We start from the raw sequence: 21,354 nt of genomic DNA, 5'->3' as shown, positions 1-21,354 counted from the left end.
TCACTTAAATCATTCACATTTTCCAAAAATGGCAGATTATAGTAAATTATAGCGTTGAAATGATGAGAAAGGATTATTATACAAGATTGAGATAATTCAGTAAATAATCAATCAAATATGAAATATGAACACACAGCAGAATACATGTACATTGTCATAAAATTTCGCAACAAGAAGAACAAGCATCCATCTAATGCAAAAATATATTATTACTAAGATTTACCTTCCAAAGTGAAATCCACACGTTATTGAATAGAACAGAACAGAATTTGTGGACAACTGTCTACACATGGTCAGCAAGCTTGTGCAAAGCATGAGTTGTGCAATAAGACACGCCCATATTTTTGACCGGGAAAATGCAGCAGGCAGTATGGAGCAGAATGTGAGGAGCCAGTCATGCTCCAGATGAGGTGATCCTAAACAACCAATGGGAGAGCCCCTAGACTACTGGCAGTTAGGGCCTGCCCCCCTAAGGAAGAAAGGGATGAGAGAGCCATGGGGTGAGTATTGGAGGGAATGCAGTGTTTCCACAGCAAGGTGAAAGGTTACTGTAGGTCAAATTAGACTAGAGTATTGTATGTCAGGCAGAAGCCATGAAAAGATTTACTTCTGTTCCACGGTACAGTAATATACAGTAATGTACTTTGTGTTATTTATTTGCAAGCATATGTAATCATGAACAGCCAAAACTGCACACAAATGTATCAGACAAGTTGATACCATCTAGACTCAACATAACTATATACACAGCATTAAACTATATAAAGTAAGAAAAAAAACCAAAGGGATAAAGTTGGTGCAGATTACACTGCTATAGTGTTTTATTGGTGTTCAACACATGCACGAGTCACACAATAGAGTCAAACAAGTGAGCTCCAAAAGTATTGGGATAGTGACACATTTGAATTTTGGCTCTACTCCAGCACTTTGGATTTGAAATGATACAATGACTATGAGGTTAAAGTGCAGACTGACAGCTTTTTCATTTAAGGATATTTCCATCCATATCGGGTGAACTGTTTAACAATTAAACACTTGTTGTACATAGTTCTCCCATTTTAGGTGACCAAAAGTATTGGGATAAATTCACTTGTGTATTAAAGTACTAAAAAGTTAAGTATTTAGTCCAATATCCATAGCATGCAATGACTACATCAAGCTTTTGACTCCACACATTTTTTGGGGATGCATTTGCAGTTTGTTTTGGTTGTGTTTCAGATTATTTTGTACCCAATAGAAATGAATGGTAATTAATGTTGTCATTTTGGAGTCACTTTTATTGTAAATAAGAATAGAATATGTTTCTAAACACGTCTACATTAATGTGGATACTACCATGATTATGGATGTTCCTGAATGAACTGTGAATAAAGATGAGTGAGAACGTTAGAGGCACAAATATCATACCCCCAAGACATGCTAACCTCTCACCATTATAATAACAGGGGAGGTTAGCATTTTTTTGGGCGGTATGATATCCACATCTGGCTTCTTCACTTGCGAGATCATCTGAGACCAGCCACCCGGGCAGCTGATGAAACTAAGGAGTTTTTCTGTAATAAAGGCCTTTTGTGGGGGAAAAAAATCTAAATTCTGATTGGCTGGTCCTGGCTCCCCAGTGGGTGGGCCTATGCCCACCCATGGCTGCCCAGTCATGTGAAAGCCATAGAGTAGGGCCTAATGACTGTATTTAAATTGTCAGATTTCCTTACATGAACTATAACTCAGTAAAATCGTTGAAATTGTTGCATTTATATTTTTGCTCACTATACTTCAATTTGGGCAGCAGGTAGCTGTGGTTAGAGCGTTGGACTAGTAACCGAAAGGTTGCAAGATCGAATCCCCGAGCTGACAAGGTAAAAATCTGTCGTTCTGCCCCTGAAGAAGACAGTTAAACCCACGGCTCGTAGGCCGTTATTGAAAATAAGAATGTGTTCTTAACTGACTCTCCTAGTTAAATAATGGTAAAAAAAACAATACACATAAGTGAATTTGTCCCAATACTGTTGGTCCCCTAAATTGGGAGGACTATGTACAAAAAGTGCTGTAATTTCTAAACGGTTTACTCAATATGGATGAAAACACCTTCAAATTAAAGTGGAGAGTACAGAACCAAAACAACAGTGTTACTGTCCCAATACTTTTGAAGCTCACTGTAACACAGTAAACAGCTGAAGCAGTAGGCATACATACATACATACCCTTATAAAATACCCTTTATTTTTTTTACCATATACACATTATTTGTTCTTTCTAAGAGCAGGCTTCAAAGTGACCACCTTATTATACAAGATAAAGTATAGAATCAAAGTTCCACTGAGCAAGCTAGATCAATATCAAGCTATATTAAACTATGTACACTGGATGGCACACATAGCAATACTTCTTCCCCCTCCAATACATGAGATGTACAGGCTTATAGCAGGGCAACCCTTCTACATGCACACACAATACTTCCATTCATAGAAGAGACGGAAAACCTTTTCATAATGTGCAATGTCAACACTTCTTTTAAAGTGTCTTTCAGAAGCGAGGTCATTTTTCTGACACCTATGATGTTGGTTCATCATGTGCTAGGCTGTCCCATGAGATATATATATATGTATATAAAGACAGAGGGGAAGATATAGTAACATGACTGTACTGCTTGTTCAACAAACCATGGAAAAACAAACACATTCAATAGGGTTATTTTCTTAGTTACAAACCAACGAGTGGACACTTGCCATAAATAGTGACCGTTAAAGTTGTTGCAAATTAATCCGATTACATTTATACAATTTCTAACATTGAATCAGCATAAATCATTGTGTAGGAAAAATGTAGGGAAAGTCCATAAACGATCAACAAAACATGTTTAACACACATGAAAAACCTTGATCAGTCTCATAAGGCAGTTCATGATTTCATTCTGCCTTGTAAAATAAAACTATTTCAAATACTGATAGAACAGAAGAAAATACAAAATAAATTATTCCTACACTTTTCAATATTCGAACATTCTCCGTTGATTACAGATATGTTAAACTTACCAACTCACTCAACTAGATCTTCTAATAATAACATAACAGCAGAATAAGGTAATGAAGGACTGTCAAGTGTTTGTATGAAAGAGCATGTGTACTATCAAGAAAGAGAATAAAGATGATTTCAGTACTCCATGTTCTTGCTCATACCAGTATAGCAGTGTTGTTTCTGAAAACATCAATGTCACATTCGCTAAATGGTGAGAGCCTGGCTCCTACTCAGGCCACCCCTCTTTTCAGCACAGTCACACTGTTTCTGATCAGCTGGTGAGACCACTGAGCTAACATCTGTGTGCTGTGCCAGCACAGCCAGCGAGAGACAAGAACATGGTAGAGTTCAGGTGAAAATATAACATTGGACTCCCCAATCAAAGACCAAATGTCCCCTTCATAGTGTTCATAACAATCTCTTCTATATATATTTTTTAAACATCCACTAAACAAAACTTCCATTAATTCAGTTATTATTCAACACCAGCCATACAATATTCAGTCTGCCTCCATATCTGTAGTGAAAACCACATTACAGACTTTAAAACCTAAAAGTTATTGTTCTCATAAGACTGACTAATACATTATCACTTCTGACTGACTCTTACAGCATTATCAGCTACTCTATTCACTATGAATGTGATGCATTCATGCTTGGGCTCCACGACAACATCTGGTCTTTGGCTTCCCAGCAGCATTGTACCTGTCCCAATATATGGATGAACAGAAAATCATTGTCAGGTAGATACTACTTATTTGTTCATTAAAATAAAATGTATAACACCTCAATAAACAACCATAGCAGTGCATTTAATGATTTAATGAATGTTGTCTTACTCTAAAAAAACATCAAATGAAAATGAATAACCCGAAAATAAATCTCTCCAAACTAATATTCTAGAAATCTACACACTCAAAAACAAAGTTAAATGGATGAAGTAAGACATCAAGTCAGGGGCAATAATGGACAATATAATAGACTTATAATTAAACACATCGTAAAAACAATACAATGATCCAGAATATTCCCCATTCATACATCTCATGATATATTTCAATACTACCTGCCCTCATCTGACCTATAAAAAAGGTTAACAATAACTGTCCATGGACTTCATTTAACTCCCTTTCAGTCCGAGGAGGGGTTGAAGGGTGGATGGATCTGTTAATACATGCAGTAGAGTAGGGGACGACTGGATAGGGATGGCTTCTTGCTGTCAGAACAGAGCAGAATATGGGTAGTACTGTAGGTAGGGAACGTCTCATATTACCCTTCAGAGGAAGACCAGCCCCGGGACAGAGTGAGCTGCTGGTTTATAAAGATGGCTGTTGATACTCCGCAGTCCTTCTGAAGCAGGAGACAGTCCCAAACCATCAACTGTTAGATAGGGACGGTTGATTATGGCAATACATTGCAACCTTGTACCTAATGTAGCTGCTTTCTTTCAACAACAAAAAATAATAATTACAATGCGTGGGGGTTCCCTTCGCAGTGTAGTAAATTGCCTGAGAACATGAATATGTGTTACTGGGTAGCAGACGTTTAGCTGATGGTAGACAGCTCCAGAGTGGGAGGATGAGAAAGTGGATTTGTCACAGACAACAGTCTGGGGACTCCAGGCGCTGGTCAGGTCAGAAGTCAAAAGGTTAAGAGAGGTCTACTAAGCGAGGGGTTTCAAACCTCTCCTCAGGGACCCCCAGCCGTTCCATGCTTTTGAACTATTCCATGGCTAGCACACCTGATTCAACTTGTCAACAAATCATCAAGCCCTTGACTAGGTGAATCAGTGGGCTAGTTCAGGGCTACAACATTGTGAAATGTCTGGGGGTCCCCGAGGAGAGGTTTGAAAACCACTGTACTAAGTGAACAGGGCGTCCTCTGGTCTTTCAGCCTTCTTCTTGGGTGCACCGGTAGTTGCACCGGGATCACCACTAGGGGGTGAGGGGAGGCTGGGCACCATCTCTGCTGCCTTTGCCCGCTCCTCCAGAAACTTGTCAAACTCTAGAAGGAGGACGAGAGGGATCAGAGGAAGCATATTATACATGCTAGCTACTAGAGGTGAATAATTGTTTCCTACCTTCACTGGTCACACCTTCTTCGCCCTCCTCTCCTTGCTGTCGAGGAAGGAAAAGCATCATTGTGGAACTATCTTTTAAGGATAACCTGAATTCTGAATTTAAACTCCTATAATATACTTTTACATTTTGACCTTTCATTTACCCAAAAGTGCTGATTGAAACACAACCAGACCCAGCATTGACAAGTCTTTCTGTGCTTAAAACCACAGACAGCATTACACCCACACAACGGCGGATCCCCTATTTCACCAACACCGCAATGCCATTTAGGTTAGAGAACTTCAACACACACAGTATTACTACATATTCTTACATCAAATTAAATGTTAAGACAAAACCACCATGCACCAAAGAGGACAGAAATCGTCCTTTGTTCCCTGCCAGGACACACCATTATTTAAGACTACACAGAAAGCTCCAATGGATCAGAAACGTGATTGGTCAAAGATGAGAAAATGTGTTGAAAGACAAAGGAAGTGGAATGTGATAGTTAGATTTCTGAAGAACAAGAGGAGTCCAAAAATGGAAGGATGCAACAGGAAAAAGAGAAAAGAAAACAGGCGGAATAAAATCATAGTCTCACCACGTCAGTACACAGCCACTCCTCTATGTCATCCATGACAGAGGATTGGCCAACGGGAATCTACAGGGCAACGTCATGGACAAACAGCACCACAACAAAAAAATATACACAGAAAAAAAAAGACAAACAAAACCAACTTAAATATAAAAAATAACTGAAATAACGTGAAAAGCAATACTTAAACCTAACATTTAATAAAAACGCAACCAAACCATTTGATAAATGGTACATAGACCTCTGCTACTGATCGATGACATGCAGTACCAAACACCATGAAACACTCCAACTAACACACAGCCATGTGAAAGCTTTGCAGCGTCATGCAGTGACAGTCAATATGAAGAGGCAGCATCTTCCAGGCTGTATAAAAAAAACTGTTGGATAGAATGGCCATGCACTAGACTTTAATGTTAGAGTTGTTGTTAGGGAGAGAGGTTGTCTGCTCAAAACAACAAGCACCAACTACCACAGGCCAGCTAAAAAGCTCTATCCCATCAAAAACAAATCTCTATATGAAATCCTTACTTCTGAGTGAGTGTAAGCTTGGGATCAATGGTTAGAGCAGAGGCCAACATTAAACACACACGCGCCAATGGTGGAAAATAATGTATTGCCCGCAGGGCTGACCCCATTTAGTCGACTGGTCGATTGTATGGTCGATAGGCTGTTGGTCGACGGAGACACCCGTCTGACTCTCCCCTGTCTCAGTGGCCTAATCCATTGTGAAGGCCGTGGGGATGGTAAAGTCCATCACTAAGACATATGTGCTACTGAAATTGTATATAGTTATATTATGCAAGAACAAAATGGTGCAACGCTTATAGTTTTTTATTATCATTTTACAGCAAATGTTTTCCGAATTGTGTGGTTAATTACTATTAACATATAATGCCTAACATCCCCTTTCATTTATCTGTGTATCGGACAGATTTTTTTGCAGACAGCACACGCGAATCTGCCTAACTGTTGCCTAAGACTTACCTACTGCTACATACGGTAGCTACTTGAAACTCTTATTAGGTCTAATTAAAGGCAAAATGTCAAAAAAAGTCTGCAGTTTGGCAACATTTCATTGTAGTAAAGGATGACACCAAAAAAGTGGAATGCGAACTCTGCCAACAGCGGTTTGCTTACCATAGTTCGACAACAAATATGACATACCACTTGAAAACAGTAAGTTAACCTCCTTTGTTTTTCTAGTTGCATGCTAAAACATTGACAGGTTTTATATGATTGAAAAGTGAACATTACGAAATTGAATAGGCATATTACAATGTAATAACATAGTAATAGCATACAGAATTTTAAATGTACTTTATTTGTGTATTTATAGGCGCATCCCCAGTACAGCGCCTCCACTGCTAGCTCAGGTTTAACCACCGCGGACCAAAAGCCCCACATCTCAGAAAAAAGAAAAAGAGAGATAACCGATGGTATCGTGGACTTCATTTCCCTGGACATGAGGCCCGTTAACCTGATAGAAGGCGTGGGATTTAAGAAGATGATAAATCTTGGAGCCTGGTTACACCGTTCCCAAGAGAGAAACTGTTATGCATGCTCTGACTGCCAAATATCAGAACACAAAAGAGAAGGTTTTGGAGTATATCCAAAACAGCCAGGCAGTAAGTTTTACAACCGACATGTGGACCTCCCTGAGAATGGAGTCTTACATGACCATCACTGCCCATTTCATTACCAAGGCCTGGAGACTGCAGTGTCTTGTGCTGGAGACAAAACAAATGGAGGAGAATCCCACCACAGCCAACATTGGAGAGAGACTTGGAGAAGTTGCAGACGCATATGAAATTCCAGGATGTAAATGGGTTGCTTTGGTACACGATAACGCCGCAAACATGGTTTTGTGTGCGGATAAACTGAGGCAGGAAGCGGAATGGGCAGACGTTAAAGGAGTCAGATGTACCTGGCACACCTTACAGCTGTGCATCAATGCCGCTCTCGAACAAGACCCCATCTGTCGCACTGCGGCTGCAGCCAGACACCTCGTGGCTCATTTTAAGAAGGAAGCCAGAAAGGGACTGAAGCAGAAACAACAAAAGGTGGCTGAACACCTCCTGCCCCAATACATTTCCACACTGTGGAACTCTTCTCAGACAATGCTAGAGTGTTTGCTAGAACATAGATGGCCCATAACCGACGTGCTCTCCGATCCAAACTACACAGGGAAAAGGGAACACAGCCTTGATCTCACCACAGCGCAATGGAACATGGCAGAAGACATTTGGAATGTGCTGAAGCCTATGGTCACCCTGACGGAGCTGCTGTCTGAGGAGGACAACACATCTTTATCTGCAACCTTACCCATGCTGGCGCATCTCAAACGCCGCCACTTGGCCATGGCGGAGGACGACAGCCCTACCACTAAGAGTCTCAAAACAAAGCTGGTGCAGGAAATTGATAGAAGATGGCAGCTCAACGACCAAATATTTGACAGTAGTCTTTACATCCAAGCAGCAGTCATAGATCCCCGCTTCAAGCTGCTTTCCTTCCTTGACGATGCAAAACGGGATGAAGCCTATGTCAACCTGTCCCAGCTGGCCGACAGTTTGAGCGCGTCACAGCTAGAGGAGCCAGGGCCCCATGAGAGAGAACGAGACAACTCTACATCCACGGAGGAAGAAGAGGAACCTGCACAAAAGAAAAAGAAAACAGACAAGGAGCGAGAGATGGAGATGCTCATGTGTGGAGATGAGGAAGAGAAAGAGGATCAACGGGATAGCAAAGCAGAAATTAAGGAATATCTCCAAGATATAATGAAAGTCAACGGTGGACCGCTAGCTTGGTGGAGAAAAAAATGAGGACAGGTATCCGAAGCTGGCCAGAGCAGCGAAATACCTCTTCTCCATCCCGGCGACCTCTACTCCATCAGAGCTGATCTTTTCCAAGGCAGGGCTTATATTCAATAAAACCAGGAGCTGCCTTTTGTCCGAAAATGTTGACAAGCTGGTGTTTCTGTCTCATAACTTGAAAAGATTGGGGAAGTAGGTTAATAAGTGGCAGCCCAGGTCTATGTGAGGAAGTAAAGTAAGCCAGTCCGATACAGCTGACAAGAGAGAAGACTAAGCAATTATGCAGGTGGATAAACGTTTGGAATTGTGCAATAGTCTATGCTTATTATTTTTTTGGAAGTAGCCTAGGCCTATATAAGCCATTTTATGTTCAGCATTAGAGATCATAAGCTGCTGTTGAAGGTGACTTAAATTGCCTACTGTTGTGACAACTTGTTCTTCATACACAAAATACCCCATAATGACAAATGGAATTAAGTTATTCAAAATTTTTACGAATTAATTAAAAATGAAAAGCTGAAATGTCTTGAACCAATAAGTAGTCAACCCCTTTTTATTGGCAAGCCAAAAAAAAATAATTAAAAAATAAATAAAAAAAGTGGAAAAAAATTGGCTTAACAAGTCACATGGACTCACTGTGTCCAATAAGAGTTTAACATCATTTTTATGACAAACTCATCTCTGTACCCCACACATACAGATAATTGTGAGGTTCCTCATTTGAGCAGTGAATTTCAAACACAGATTCAACCAAAGACCAGGGAGGTTTTCCAATGTCTTGCAAATAAGCTAGATGGGTTAAAAACATTTTTTTAAAGCAGACATTGAATATCAGTATTACTCAGTTGCAGAGGGATTTCACCAGGAAGCCAATGGTGACTTTATAACAGTAAGAGTTTAATTGCTGTGATAGGAGAAAACTGAGAATGGATCAACAACATTGTAGCTACTCCACAATACTAACCTAATTGACAGATTGTAAAGGAAGACTGTACACAATAAATAAAAAAATCCAAAACATGCATCCTGTTTGCAATAAGGCACTAAAGTAATACTACAAAAAGTGTGGCAAAGCAATACACTTTTGTCCAGAAGTGTTATGTTTGGTGTTATGTGTTATGTTTGGGGCAAATCCAATACATTACTGAGTAGCACTCTCCATATCCTCAAGCATAGTGGTGGCTGCATCATGTTATGGGTATGCTTATAATTGTTAAGGACTGGGGAATTTTTCGGGATAAAAAATAAATAAAATGGATCTAAGCACAGGCAAAACCCTAGAGGAAACCTGGTTCAGTATGCTTTCCACCAGATACTGGGAGATGAATTCCCCTTTCAGCAGGACAATAACCTAAAACAAGGCCAAATTTACTTTCAATTTGCTTACCAAGAAGACGCTGAATGTTCGTGAGTTAAAATGTTGACTTAAATCTGCTTGAAAATGGTTGTCTAGCAATGATCAACAACCAATTTGGCATAGCTTGAAGAATTTTGAATCAATCATGGTCCACAAAGCTCTGAGACTTAACCAGAATCACTGCCAACGGTGATTAACATGTTTCGACTCAGAGGTGTGAGTACTTATTTAAAATTAGATATTTCTGCATTTCATTTTCAAAAAATTAGCTACAATTTCCCAAAACATATTTTCACTTTGTCATCATGTGTAGATGGCTGAATTTAATCAATTTTGAATACATGCGGTAACATAACAAAAATCTGGAATAAGTCAAGGGGTATGAATCATTTTTTAAGGCACTGTATGTTGATTGAATACTAGGCCTATCGGCTGTAACTCTTGCGGTTCATTATTTTAATTAAGAACAATTTTATTGTTTATTGTTCAATTTGTTATGTTCTTAACAAATGTCTTATTTTATCTGCTCTTTATTACATAGCTTATAAGATTTTTCCATATCTTATATCTGAGAGACATAGGCTATTCGCGTTTGGAGGAGTCAGTGATAAGCTTAGCTTTGACTGTTTTAACCTGGCTGCTGTAGGTCTAATTCAGATGGTTGACTCCCACAAGTTGTTACCTGGTTGATTCGGTCAAATAGAAAGTATTAGTTTGTTGTGTATAATCACCAGTCATGAAGCCAGGGGCGTAGGAGCGACTCCAACATTTGGGGGGGCACATTTTCGGGGGGAAAAACAGGGGGAAATGTTAATTTCGAGAAAAGGATACAGACAAATATTAACTTACAAATGGGAAAATGTACAAGGTTAAAGGGGGCCTTGCAGAGGGGCACTTCTTCTGGTACAGTCCAATCAGTCTTAGGGCCATGGCCATTTATACTGTACTGAATACCACTGTGACAGTTAAGCTAGCAGCATGGCAAATCCGGCATCTGCATTGGCCGTACAGCATTTAATGCGATGCTGCCTTTGCAGAAGTCTGGGCATTCATACTTCTTGCAATTCGCAGAGTTGTTGTAAAGAAAGTTGTCAAGGAAGGGAGTTTGTGTTTATACAGGACGTACAGCTCCCACCTACCATTTACATCAATGCAGAGCCTTACAGAGCCCTGTGCAATGTTACAACATTTTGGAGGTGCTTGATTTGGCTTCCACAGACCTCTGCAAATGCATCACACCCTCCGTACTGAGTCTCTGGATCGCATTGCCAGATCAAGCATAAAAAAACAGCTTTTTAAAATGTGAATATGTTCAATTAAAACTGTACTCTGTATAATTAATTTCCTAGTATATTCCTCGCTTCATCTGGTTGTTACTACTGCTGCTCTACTTACTGTATGGTTGAAAACTTAAAGTAACATTGTTCACTTAGGTTTATTTTCATCTTGTTATCTTTATCTCTGGCTGCCTCTTTAGTCATTAGTGTGTCCTAATTATTTAATCAATTAGTGCGCTTAAAGAATCAGACAAGCGCCATGCATATAGTTCATTTTATTCAAACACATAGGGTGTGTATATATGGAAAAATACATGTTTTAAAGAACAGAAGAATCTCGGTCGACCAAGATTATTTTTTGTTGGGGACAGCCCTACCCGACAGTAACAGCAGACCGCATGGAAAAGTTAGTGATCATTAGTGATGTTAGCGCACTTCTAAAGGTTGACCAGCCACAATACTCACCCCTCCTGCAGGCTGCTGCCTGACTTCCAGAGTAGGAGGCAGCTCAATCCCACCTACAGCATTAAGGTCCTCTAGAGGAGCTCTGCAGGATAGAGGTAATGACCAGAAGGACAGTTATAAAACATTCAGATTTAAAATGTATGGTGCAGAACAGACACTGTCAGTCATGTAGAAAATCTAATTGTGTATGCTCTATTCATTACAAGCCTATAAGGTAGGGGTTGTCTCTGAACAGGAGAACATGTATGATGTGTTCTTACGTGACGAGTGTCTCGGTGGTCAGTGGCAGAGCTCCGGTCCTGGTCTGAGCGAACATATCAAAGTCGTCCTGAGGCTTACAGCTGGGCAGAGAGCTCAGAGTGCTGGTCACACTGGCATCCACGTCTGAGGAACAACAAAAAGACAGCCGCCATATTGTTCCAACAAAATTAAAATATTTATGTTTTTAAGAACTTGTCACATTGCTAAATTACCTGGCAAACAGTTCAAAGAGAACAAAATGCTTCAGCACTGTTAAAGTAGAATGTATTTTTACTGTACACCGAAGTCTATTTAGTAACAGTCTGGAGGACATACCGAGGCCGGCCAGCCGAGAGGCGAGGGAGGCAGGTGAGGAAGAAGTACTGAGCGGTGCGGTGAAGTACTGAGGCGTGGCGGTGGAAGTGACCATGTTGCTGACGACAGCAGGAGAACCAGGGCCCAGGTCTATAAGGTTGTCCTCTGTAGCCTCACTGAGGACCTGGGATCCAGGGATGACAGAAGGGGAAAGAGAGAAAGAGACCCATTGAAGACAATGTAAGACCACTCTTTTAGGAGCCATTCCAAAACAGAATGCTAATTCCATTTTGCATACTATCACTACAGCAAAGTGACAAACTAGTCCTGAAGTAAGGGGAGAGGGATTACATAAAGGGCTCTGACATTTGGCTTCAGTTTGTTCATCAATTTGACTAAGATCAACCTGATTACCTTGAACAGAAAGGTACAGGCAAATAAAGCACGTGAGAGGTCAGGGAATATCATAGGTTAGCTGGAGAAAAACAGGAATCTGCCCATGAATGAGAAACAGTTGTTGTTTGTGGGAGTTTTTCTGAAGGGAGGGGTAGGTACTCAGCCAGAATGGGTTAGTCAGAGAATTGCAATAATATGATTTGTTTGTGGCGAAGAATGAGCTGTTTGGTGTGTCTGTGATATTGTCATTCATTTATGAGCAGTGACCACAGTAACCATGGCAATGACCTTTGCACTGGGTGGGTGTTTTTTCTTTTGGCTGCGAAAGAGGATAATTTTTCCTCTTGAGAATGATGGGTGGTGGTGGGGAAGGGGTTGGTGCATCTTTAGACACGGGTAGATGTTACCCCTTAGACACAGATCTAGGATCAGTTTACCCTGAATCCCAACTTTAACCATACAGGGAGGAAACCCACCTGGCCTTAGATCAGTGTCTAGTGGCAACTACTCCCAGCTTTAGACTGTCTCTGTGTCAGTTACTGAGGGGAGTGGGTGGTTAAAACATGCCACATGGAACAAATGGGATGTACAAGGTCCATATAGTTCAGCCATGAGTGGCCACCTTGGGTCCAAATACGTGACATACTACTTATTGGGGCGACTTTCATACTTGCCTGCCTCAGCTAGACATAGAGACAAACAGAAAGGAAAAAGACCATGAAAATCATTAACATGCCTGGGCAACACGCCACGGTCAGTGTGGACATGATATTAATGGTACGGTGCGGACATCGACAGACGATCTAACATGTAACATGCCGAAATCTCTAGACAGAACAGTTGTATTTTAGACAGACTCGACAACGTTACAGAATGAGGAAACGTGAGAAACAGGCAAGCTATGGAAGACAAAGTACAGAAACTTTACCACAGAAATATGCGACAACCATGTACAAATAAGCAAGGGATGTCATTGTTTGTGTGTGTGTGTGGGGGGGTTACGTCCTATGGAGGTCACTGCTAACTCACCCCATTATTGATACCCTGAGATGCTCTGCCTGACCGATACCTCTCGTACCTGAGAGAGAAGCCAAATAACAAGTAGTCCATACCTGCTCATAATGACTATAAAGTCATGCATGCCTCTCAGAGGAAAAAGGTGTTGAGACAGAAATGTTAGCGATCTCTCATAGTGGTGGGTGGGTGTGTGTAAGCTAGCCTACCTGTCGTAGCGTAGGAAGATGTTGTTGAGGTCGTCGTTGACGTGCAGTAGTTCCTCTGTGACCTCCTCGTCAGACACACAGGAGATGAGCTCCACTATCCTCTGCTGCATGGCCCGGCATGTCCGGTTCAGCTCCTACAAAAAGCACAGGAGGGTTAGCCGTCAAAAGATATAGTGCTGCCCAGGCTGAAATCACTTGTTGATATCACAGATACTTCCACCAGTACACCAGAAACAATGAAGCAGACCCTACCAGTGGCCTCCGTAAAATAAAGTCTAGGAGTTCTCTTGTCATGTCACATGGCCAAGAAACCCAGCCCTATTTACACGCTATAAGAATACCAGAGAGAAAGAGGGGCAAGGAGTCTGACCTGCAGGAGCTTGTGGTCCGAGGGGTCCTCCTGTCCAGGAACCATCTCTGTCAGCATCTCTGACATCACCTTTGTGTTGCCACGCACAATGTCCAGCTCCCTTCGCAGCCGGCAGATCTGAACAGGGAATACCATGTCAACTCCTCTCAGATCCATCTCCTTGCACCTTAGAATGCAAGCTATCCAGAAGATTTTAAAGCCTTCTTACAAATCTGAGAAGGGAACAGATTGTGCAACTGTAATGGCAATTCACTCATTCGCCTACCTGTTCAGGTGAAGGGTTGATAGACCCAGAAGCGCCAAGGTTGGGGACCTGCGGGGCGGAGTAGGTGGGAGGAACAGACGATGCAAACGATGGGGCGGAGACAGCATGGGGAGGAGGCTGCTGTTGGGGTTGGGGGATAGGCTGGGCCAGGGGAGGGGCGGTGGCTTGGTTCTCCTCTGGGCCAGTCAACAGCTTTAAATGAGAAAGAAAAAAAGAGACTCAAACCCCAAAAAACTCAAATAAACTTGTTGAAAAATGGCAGAACAGCAGATGTATTTTCATACTCAATTTAGAGTAAGGAAATGCATGCAAATGGATGTGACAGTGGCAGTTGTACCTGCTGAGGAGTGTGGATGGGAGACAGGGCATCCAGGTCCGACATTGGGAAATCTATACCCTTCCTCTTCAGCTCCTCATAGATCTGGACCACACCCGTCAGGTCTGGACTACTCCTGAACGCATCAGCCCACGCCTGGGAGACAGGAGGGAGAAGGAGGATGAGAAAGACAAATGTTATATACACTGTATAATCTTCTCATGTTTCTCAGTGCTGTATTCATTAAGTGGTCAAAGTATTAAGGTCAGAGGTGTCAAAAATTACATTTAGGCTACAACAAAAGCTATTGCTTGCCGAGCAAGGAAGCATGTGAGCGTCTTTGGTGTATCATCCTTACACATACATCTTTGTGAGAAAACTGTGCTGTGTTTGTAATATAACACTTGCACGAGGTCTGGTGAGAAACCATTCAGTTCATTGCTGTCAGGTCTCTGTTGTGTTACAGTACTTGTACAAGATGATATTGCTGTCAGGTCTGTGTGCTCTAGCAGACAGCAACAGCCACCATGTCAGCGGGAAACTAGAAGCCACTTGAGGTAATCGGCCAGGGTAACCCGAGATCCCCACAGTAAACAGAGAACCAGTGGCCTGGCTGCAGGTAGCACACCAGCAAGACCCTGCCTGGTTAACACTGCAGCTACATGTAACCAAACACCCTCCTCCACTGCCTCAGTATGTAGCCTATACTGTACAGTACATTCTCAAAGCACTTGACATACAGTATACTTCCTCAAATGACTCCCATTTTCCCAAGGACAAACTATCATCATCTCCTCAGACAATTCTGTCAGAATACTCAATGAAAGCAGGTTCTATTAATGCCATCACTCAAGTCGTCAAATATAAAAGGAAAACATGTCATGCATACACATTCACACAAGTGTGTGTGATCCTTTACCTGGATCAGGGTGAGCACTTTGTTTTGCACAATAGTGGGAGGGTTGTTTTTGGGAGAGATGATTTTCACAAGCACACCGTCTATGAAGTCCCTGCTGGTGATGAGGGCATGAAAACGATGCCCACAGTTCTTCACACATGTCTCCAGGACGGTCAGTGCCAGCATCACCTCCCTGTAGTTCTTGTTTCCATTCAGCTTCTTCTTCATGGCCCTGATAGCATCCTTGGGCCTGCAGCAACAACACACAGAGCAGAGCACAGGGTCAGAGAGGGAGGAGACAGAAACATGATGTGCATGATACACAACAGTAGTAACAATGTAGTAACAGCACCACCAAACATAATTTCTCCATGTTGACTGAAATAATGTTAGTAACACTTTACTTAAACCCTTTAACACTCAATGTTTTACTTACATGGTCTAATAGAGTGCTCTGGTTTAGGTTACACTATAATGCAGATAACAAATCAATGGTACTGTGATAGGTAGGTGTGGCCTTCCCTTGAATTATTGATATAGGGCTTTATCAAACTGATGTCATACTTTGAGATAAACTGGGAGTAGGGGCAAATCAACATACCCTAACTTCCCACCCATTTCTCAAACAGAAACAGGCAATGGCTTTCAACACTTTCACAAACAAGGTTAATGGACCAGATTGCCATCCAAGCCTTAGATAGTAGAAGAGCACTTGGAGCAAATCCATCCTCAAGTCCATTACTGCTTCTGATAAGACAAGTATTTGATAAGCGGCAAACAAAGACAGAGATCTTCACCAAGAAAGCATGGTCATATTCACATGTAAGTCACTAGGGACAAATTGAGTCCAACTTCACACAGCTCCAGAAGAGGTGTAAAATGTGTTTTGACTTCATATTATTCATTGGCCTAGTTAGAAAGCTATTTTCTACTTACCCATCCTCAGTTTCATTTATGATGTCACATATTTCCATATTGAGGGTCCAGTCCTCACTCTGAAGGGAGCCATCCGTGGCTCTCTCTAAAGAAGACAGAACATTACATTTCCTCTTGTCAGAGCAGTAGAATTGTAATGATCACATACTAACTTGTCAGCTAGCTAATTGGCTCACAACCACTGTCAACTCTATTCTGTGGAACAGACAGGTAGTGCTAACTAGCTAGTTAGTTAGCTCGTACTGGGGAGGACTGGTTATTGCGGCTTAGGACAGCTGCGCCCAGGTCAGTAATCCAGTTGTATCAGTTGTCAAATGTATGGCAAACGACAGACATGGTTCAATCGAATAGCTAGCTAGCCAGCTACAATCATTCGCTAGTAAGCCAGTTAGCGCAACCAGATACAGTACAGGCTGTAAACTAGCTAGCTTGGTTGGTAACTAGCTAGTTTAGTAGTGGGAATGAATACAAGATAGTTGACGTTAGTTATAGCAGGCTAGCGATACAACATACTGTTCCAGATCCCCACCACGAACTAGCAAGATTACCACCAACTACTGTTTATGAGTATATACACATAGCTAGTTAACATCTTTATTTCCAATCAGCCTGCAAATAACCAAAATAATAGCAAGTCAGCCAGGCATATAGCGTCGCGGCTAATAAGTGGGTCGATAGCCAAAGAGCTTGAAGACGATAGCAAGTAAGAATCAAATGTCAGTGCGATTCAAGAACGTGAAACACGATTATCTGACGTTTCCTTTCAATCACAGTTTATTTTAGAAAGACTTACCAATGCAATGTCCCACCGGAGTGCTGTATGGATTTCCCAAAAGGAACTCCATCTTGATCGACAACAAACAATTTGTACGAAGTCACCAGTTCATGGGAAAGACACAAGTAAGCCCCGCCCTTCGAGCAATCAGCTGCATCTAGCATGTCAATCTGATTGAGCAACATTAACGTCCATCTTTACATTATTATTGTAAATAAATGACAACCAACAATAAAACCTACTCATTTTGGTTTTAGTTTTTTTCCAACTGAATAGGATTTTACAATCTGTGCAGTGGAGACAATCCAATGTAAACCCTTGAGAAAGTATGTTTACATTACATATGTTTACATTCTCACATCAACAAGACAATAATTCAATGAATTTACAATAGGATTTCAAAATGTTTTCTAACAAAAAAATACAAAAAGTGTTTCCATGTCATTTTTATTCATTTAGGGTTTGATGCAAAGTTGTTAGGCAAAAAAGCTGGTGATGTATGTCCCTGCTGTGCATGTAACAAACATACTTTAGTCAGTTTGACCCATTGATAGATTTATTAAATTTTTACTGAAGCAAAAGAGTAAACTTTGTACAAGCTAGTCACCACATAATAAATACAGTGGGAGTGGGTGAGAAGTCTGGGCTGAAACAGATAGAGGGTAACACTTACTGTTTCCATAAAAACATCCGATGTTCTAAAAAGTCACTGATGACTGAGGTACTAGCTAGGTTTCCATCCAATTGGGGACAGATTTTCATGGGAATATTAAAAAAAAATCTGCATAAGAACAAAATACGCATTTTCCCACCGAGATGTGGTTCCATCAATGACGTAGATGCGTGATGACGTAACGCACCTACCCGTTGCGTTAAATTCCCATGTACCGAATAACAAAAACAAGTTAAATGGGTTTCAATCGCATTTTCAACTCTACATTCACATTTAAGTCATTTAGCAGACGCTCTTATCCAGAGCGACTTACAAATTGGACTCTACTGATGGTTCTCACACAAAACAATGTGTTATATAGCGAGTGTGCCCACTCTGGTATTGGCACGTGAGCTCTAGCAAACGAGATTATTTTGTGTCAAACAGCAGCCAAGCATCGATGATCATGTCACTAGAATAAGACCCTCTATATTTATTGGAAAGGGGCATCAATTGAGTTGATCACCTTACACTTTATTTAATCTGTAGCCCAATACAGTGGTTCCCAAACGGTGAATACTTTCCAGACTAGTCAGAGGGAGAACCACACGTTATCAGCCGACTCCAAGTTTACATCGATATGATGGTTAATATATCAATACTTAAAATAATTTCCACCAACGTTTCTCATGTAATTAATTTGACCGATACAAAAAGAGCCCAACTTGTCTATCATATTGTGTTTTGTCGACATTTGTAACGTTTGCAGACAAATGTTCTGTTTCCATCAAGCCTGCCATGATATTTTTGTCCCACATGTACTTTACTCCCATAAAAAGGTTGGATGGAAACCTGGTTAGTGATTCAAAACACATGTAGAAGAGATGATCATCATACTTGGCTGTACTTTATAGGGAAGGAGTGGCAGAGGAGACGGTTCCTCTTTACTGAAATGAATCATCACAGGACGTTTTATAAACGGCAGATTATGTCACGGACCTGTGCAGATAAAATGTGTTTTTGTTCCACCAAGGACAACACCAGAGATAAATTCAAGTCCTAAGGAGTTGGGATTTCTTCCCAGTCAGAGGCCAGTACACTGCCTTTGTTGTCTTTGCTCTTAGAGTGCTGTCTGAGCTTGTATGTTTGCCCCAAGGAAGCGCCAAAGGGCCTCCTTAGTCTTGCATGAGTTTGCGTTTGACCGTTGAACTCTCAGAGGAGAAATGTACAAACAGAGCCCCTGCTGCTGTACGTGCTCTCAGCTCATACAGGTCAACATCATGAGCCCACTCTACATTTCCCCAATGCCCAATCTGTGAAGGGGAAAGAGAGTGAGGGAAAAATAAATGGTTAGTAAGAGGAGAAGACGGAAACAGACAAGGAGATTGAATACATAGCCAAGATGCTTTTCTAATCAGTATATGCATTGATTCTGTGGCGAGTTCATACCTGGAACTCCTCCTCTAGTCGTGACAGCAGCACGGCCTGCTCCACTGTAATGTGTTTGTCAATCAATGCAAATGCCAGCACCACAGACTTCAGCTGGGTGATCACATACTCCAGTCCTACACACAGAGGACACGCAAATAGTATTAGTGCAGTCGTGTACTCTCTATTTAACTAAGAGACTCAGCAATATGATGTGATCATGAACAGCGGTGCAACTTCTGAGGGTTCTCTCTCCATTGGTCTAGGCAAGAGGCTGATTCCTTTAGCACCCACACAGTTCAGAATTTGCACATGTGCACAGGATGGGAGTATCTCTAATTACGCTTTTAGTTGTTTTTACCTGTCATTGACCAGAAGTTATAGGAACCCAGGTGCTGGCGAAAAGTATCCATCGTTGCCTGTGGGATCTCTGGCCCCAGTATATTGGTAGAAGAGCCAATGACTACGTTGTACCTGCAAGAGGAAAACATTAATTCAAGTACTCTCAAGACAATGCTACAAATTTGTTTTCCTCCTTTGCTGAAGATGACATGCAAATAAGTAGACATGTCCATGGAACTTCTAGTAAGGTAACTCACAGCAAATGAGTCAATGATCATGTTAAAGTGAAATTAACCTGTCTTCAATCCAGTTCAGCACAGGGTCCCATTCATTATTCTGAAGCTCCACTAAAGTTGGAGGCTCCTCAACTCTGTAACTACAAGGAGACAACATAATCACAGAGTTATAATTCCTACAAAATCACACACATTAATGATCTGATGGAGAGAACCTGTGTATCATATTGGTCCTTTGTTAGGCAGGTTACTTTTATTCACCAGAAACTAAAACCCTATGCTACTACGAAGACATCTGCGTACCAAATTGTGTCAGTCTCCAGATACTTCAGGGCAGCAGTGATTATTTGGTCCTTGCTGCGGAATGTAGGGTTATCGAGGGCTGTGTTGCAGAGAGTGGTCTGAAGTAGGAGAGAGAACAAATCTCAAATGGCACCCTTTTCCCCCATTAGTTTTAAATCAGTGCCCAAGTCAAAATAGCTAATGAAAGTAGTGCCCTGTTTGGGGTACAGTGTGTCCTTCCAGATACAGCCAACATGAAGCATCAAACAAAATAAGTAACTAAAGTAAAAGGTCATACCATATGCATGCTGTAGAACTTGAGCGTGTCTTTCTGAGTATCCCACTCATTTGCCACAGCAATGGCTAAGGCTTCGTTGGGGGCTGTGAACAGCTTTCCTCCTGGTGTCTTCATTTTCCGTTGGTCCAGGTTGATCTCAAACATGCCACCTGCTGACCAAGAATCAAGGTAATGTTACAGTAAGTTCTTGAATTCTTAGCACTCAGACTTATTTCAATCAAGAGAAAGTATCTCACTCGCCCGGGCCAGTACTCACCCTCTCCGTGGGATATGCTGACATCCTTGTAGAATTTCTTTCTTTCTGTTGATGACAGCATAACAAAGTCAACATGTCAAGAACTGTGCAACCTCCATGGTGCATATAGCCAGATATTTGATGAAAAAAGGTGATCAAATGGTGCACCTCTTACCTGTGATAATGGAGTAATATTTTGAGTTCACAGAGAGTAGAGTGAGCGGCAGCTTGAGAGCTTGACTTCTTGGGTAGACAATGGGGGGAGAGAGGGCATGCCCCACACGAATGTGCAATCTCACAAGATTCCTCAGCATCGTGTCAGTGACAAGAGTTATTAACAAACAAGTTTTCCCAATTCAAGTGGGGTTCAAAACTTGCATTAACGTTAGCTAGCAGGAATTATGAATACCGGATAGTGTCGCTATTCAAAATGTAGGAAATATTGCGGTCACTATAGGAAACGACTGAAGAGTAGTTGAAGGTTGACTGACCTAAAACTAAACATTTGGAGAAATACGATTGTATTTCCACACACCTCTCACTGCAATGCATCGCATCTCTA

At 41.4% G+C, this 21,354-nt stretch overlaps 2 protein-coding genes across 6 annotated transcripts; both read right to left on the bottom strand.

The window, feature by feature from the left end:
* Window positions 1–788: 788 nt before the first annotated feature.
* On the bottom strand, window positions 789–17,756 carry LOC129862106 (TOM1-like protein 2). 4 transcript variants are annotated; one of them, XR_008760723.1, is made up of 15 exons: window positions 17,338–17,756; window positions 16,545–16,629; window positions 15,630–15,858; window positions 14,732–14,866; window positions 14,395–14,586; window positions 14,130–14,246; window positions 13,760–13,893; window positions 13,566–13,614; window positions 12,162–12,324; window positions 11,846–11,969; window positions 11,586–11,667; window positions 5,680–5,739; window positions 5,096–5,132; window positions 4,289–5,019; window positions 789–3,720 (listed from the first exon to the last, which is right to left on the bottom strand). XR_008760723.1 is itself a non-coding variant. In XM_055933473.1 (15 exons), the coding sequence occupies exons 1-14, from the start codon at window positions 17,387–17,389 to the stop codon at window positions 4,877–4,879; spliced, it is 1,602 nt and encodes a 533-aa protein (XP_055789448.1). In that variant the 5' UTR covers window positions 17,390–17,756; the 3' UTR covers window positions 789–4,698; window positions 4,870–4,876. The 4 variants fall into 4 exon arrangements, 3 of the variants coding, with proteins under 3 accessions (XP_055789448.1, XP_055789438.1, XP_055789461.1); XM_055933473.1 differs by having other exon boundaries at window positions 789–4,698; window positions 4,870–5,019; XM_055933463.1 differs by having other exon boundaries at window positions 789–5,019.
* Window positions 17,757–17,857: 101 nt separating this feature from the next.
* Window positions 17,858–21,204, bottom strand: LOC129862125 (ATP synthase mitochondrial F1 complex assembly factor 2-like). Of its 2 annotated transcripts, none has more exons than XM_055933498.1 (8): window positions 20,968–21,204; window positions 20,814–20,858; window positions 20,558–20,709; window positions 20,281–20,378; window positions 20,037–20,117; window positions 19,761–19,873; window positions 19,421–19,536; window positions 17,858–19,284 (listed from the first exon to the last, which is right to left on the bottom strand). In XM_055933498.1, the coding sequence occupies exons 1-8, from the start codon at window positions 21,104–21,106 to the stop codon at window positions 19,147–19,149; spliced, it is 882 nt and encodes a 293-aa protein (XP_055789473.1). In that variant the 5' UTR covers window positions 21,107–21,204; the 3' UTR covers window positions 17,858–19,146. The 2 variants fall into 2 exon arrangements, with proteins under 2 accessions (XP_055789473.1, XP_055789481.1); XM_055933506.1 differs by having other exon boundaries at window positions 20,558–20,706.
* Between the last annotated feature and the right edge of the window lie 150 nt (window positions 21,205–21,354).

This window comes from Salvelinus fontinalis, chromosome 1, assembly GCF_029448725.1.
Source record: "Salvelinus fontinalis isolate EN_2023a chromosome 1, ASM2944872v1, whole genome shotgun sequence".
Taxonomy (NCBI): Eukaryota; Metazoa; Chordata; class Actinopteri; order Salmoniformes; family Salmonidae; genus Salvelinus; species Salvelinus fontinalis.
Note: the sequence above shows the minus strand (reverse complement) of the source record. Positions and strands in the feature narration are given on the sequence as shown.

Bases quoted from the DNA above. Each gene is read 5' to 3' on its own strand.
- LOC129862106 (XM_055933463.1), bottom strand. From the start codon at position 17,389: ATGGAGTTCCTTTTGGGAAATCCATACAGCACTCCGGTGGGACATTGC. The intron at 12,325-13,565 runs GTGAGTTAGCAG...CCTGGATCCCAG, and splicing joins CTCAGGGTATCAATAATGGG to GTCCTCAGTGAGGCTACAGA. The intron at 5,020-5,095 runs GTAGGAAACAAT...TCCTCCTTCTAG, and splicing joins AGAAGGTGTGACCAGTGAAG to AGTTTGACAAGTTTCTGGAG.
- LOC129862125 (XM_055933498.1), bottom strand. From the start codon at position 21,106: ATGCTGAGGAATCTTGTGAGATTGCACATTCGTGTGGGGCATGCCCTC. The intron at 20,859-20,967 runs GTAAGAGGTGCA...TGTCATCAACAG, and splicing joins ATATTACTCCATTATCACAG to AAAGAAAGAAATTCTACAAG. The intron at 19,537-19,760 runs GTAAAAACAACT...CTCTGTGTGTAG, and splicing joins TAACTTCTGGTCAATGACAG to GACTGGAGTATGTGATCACC.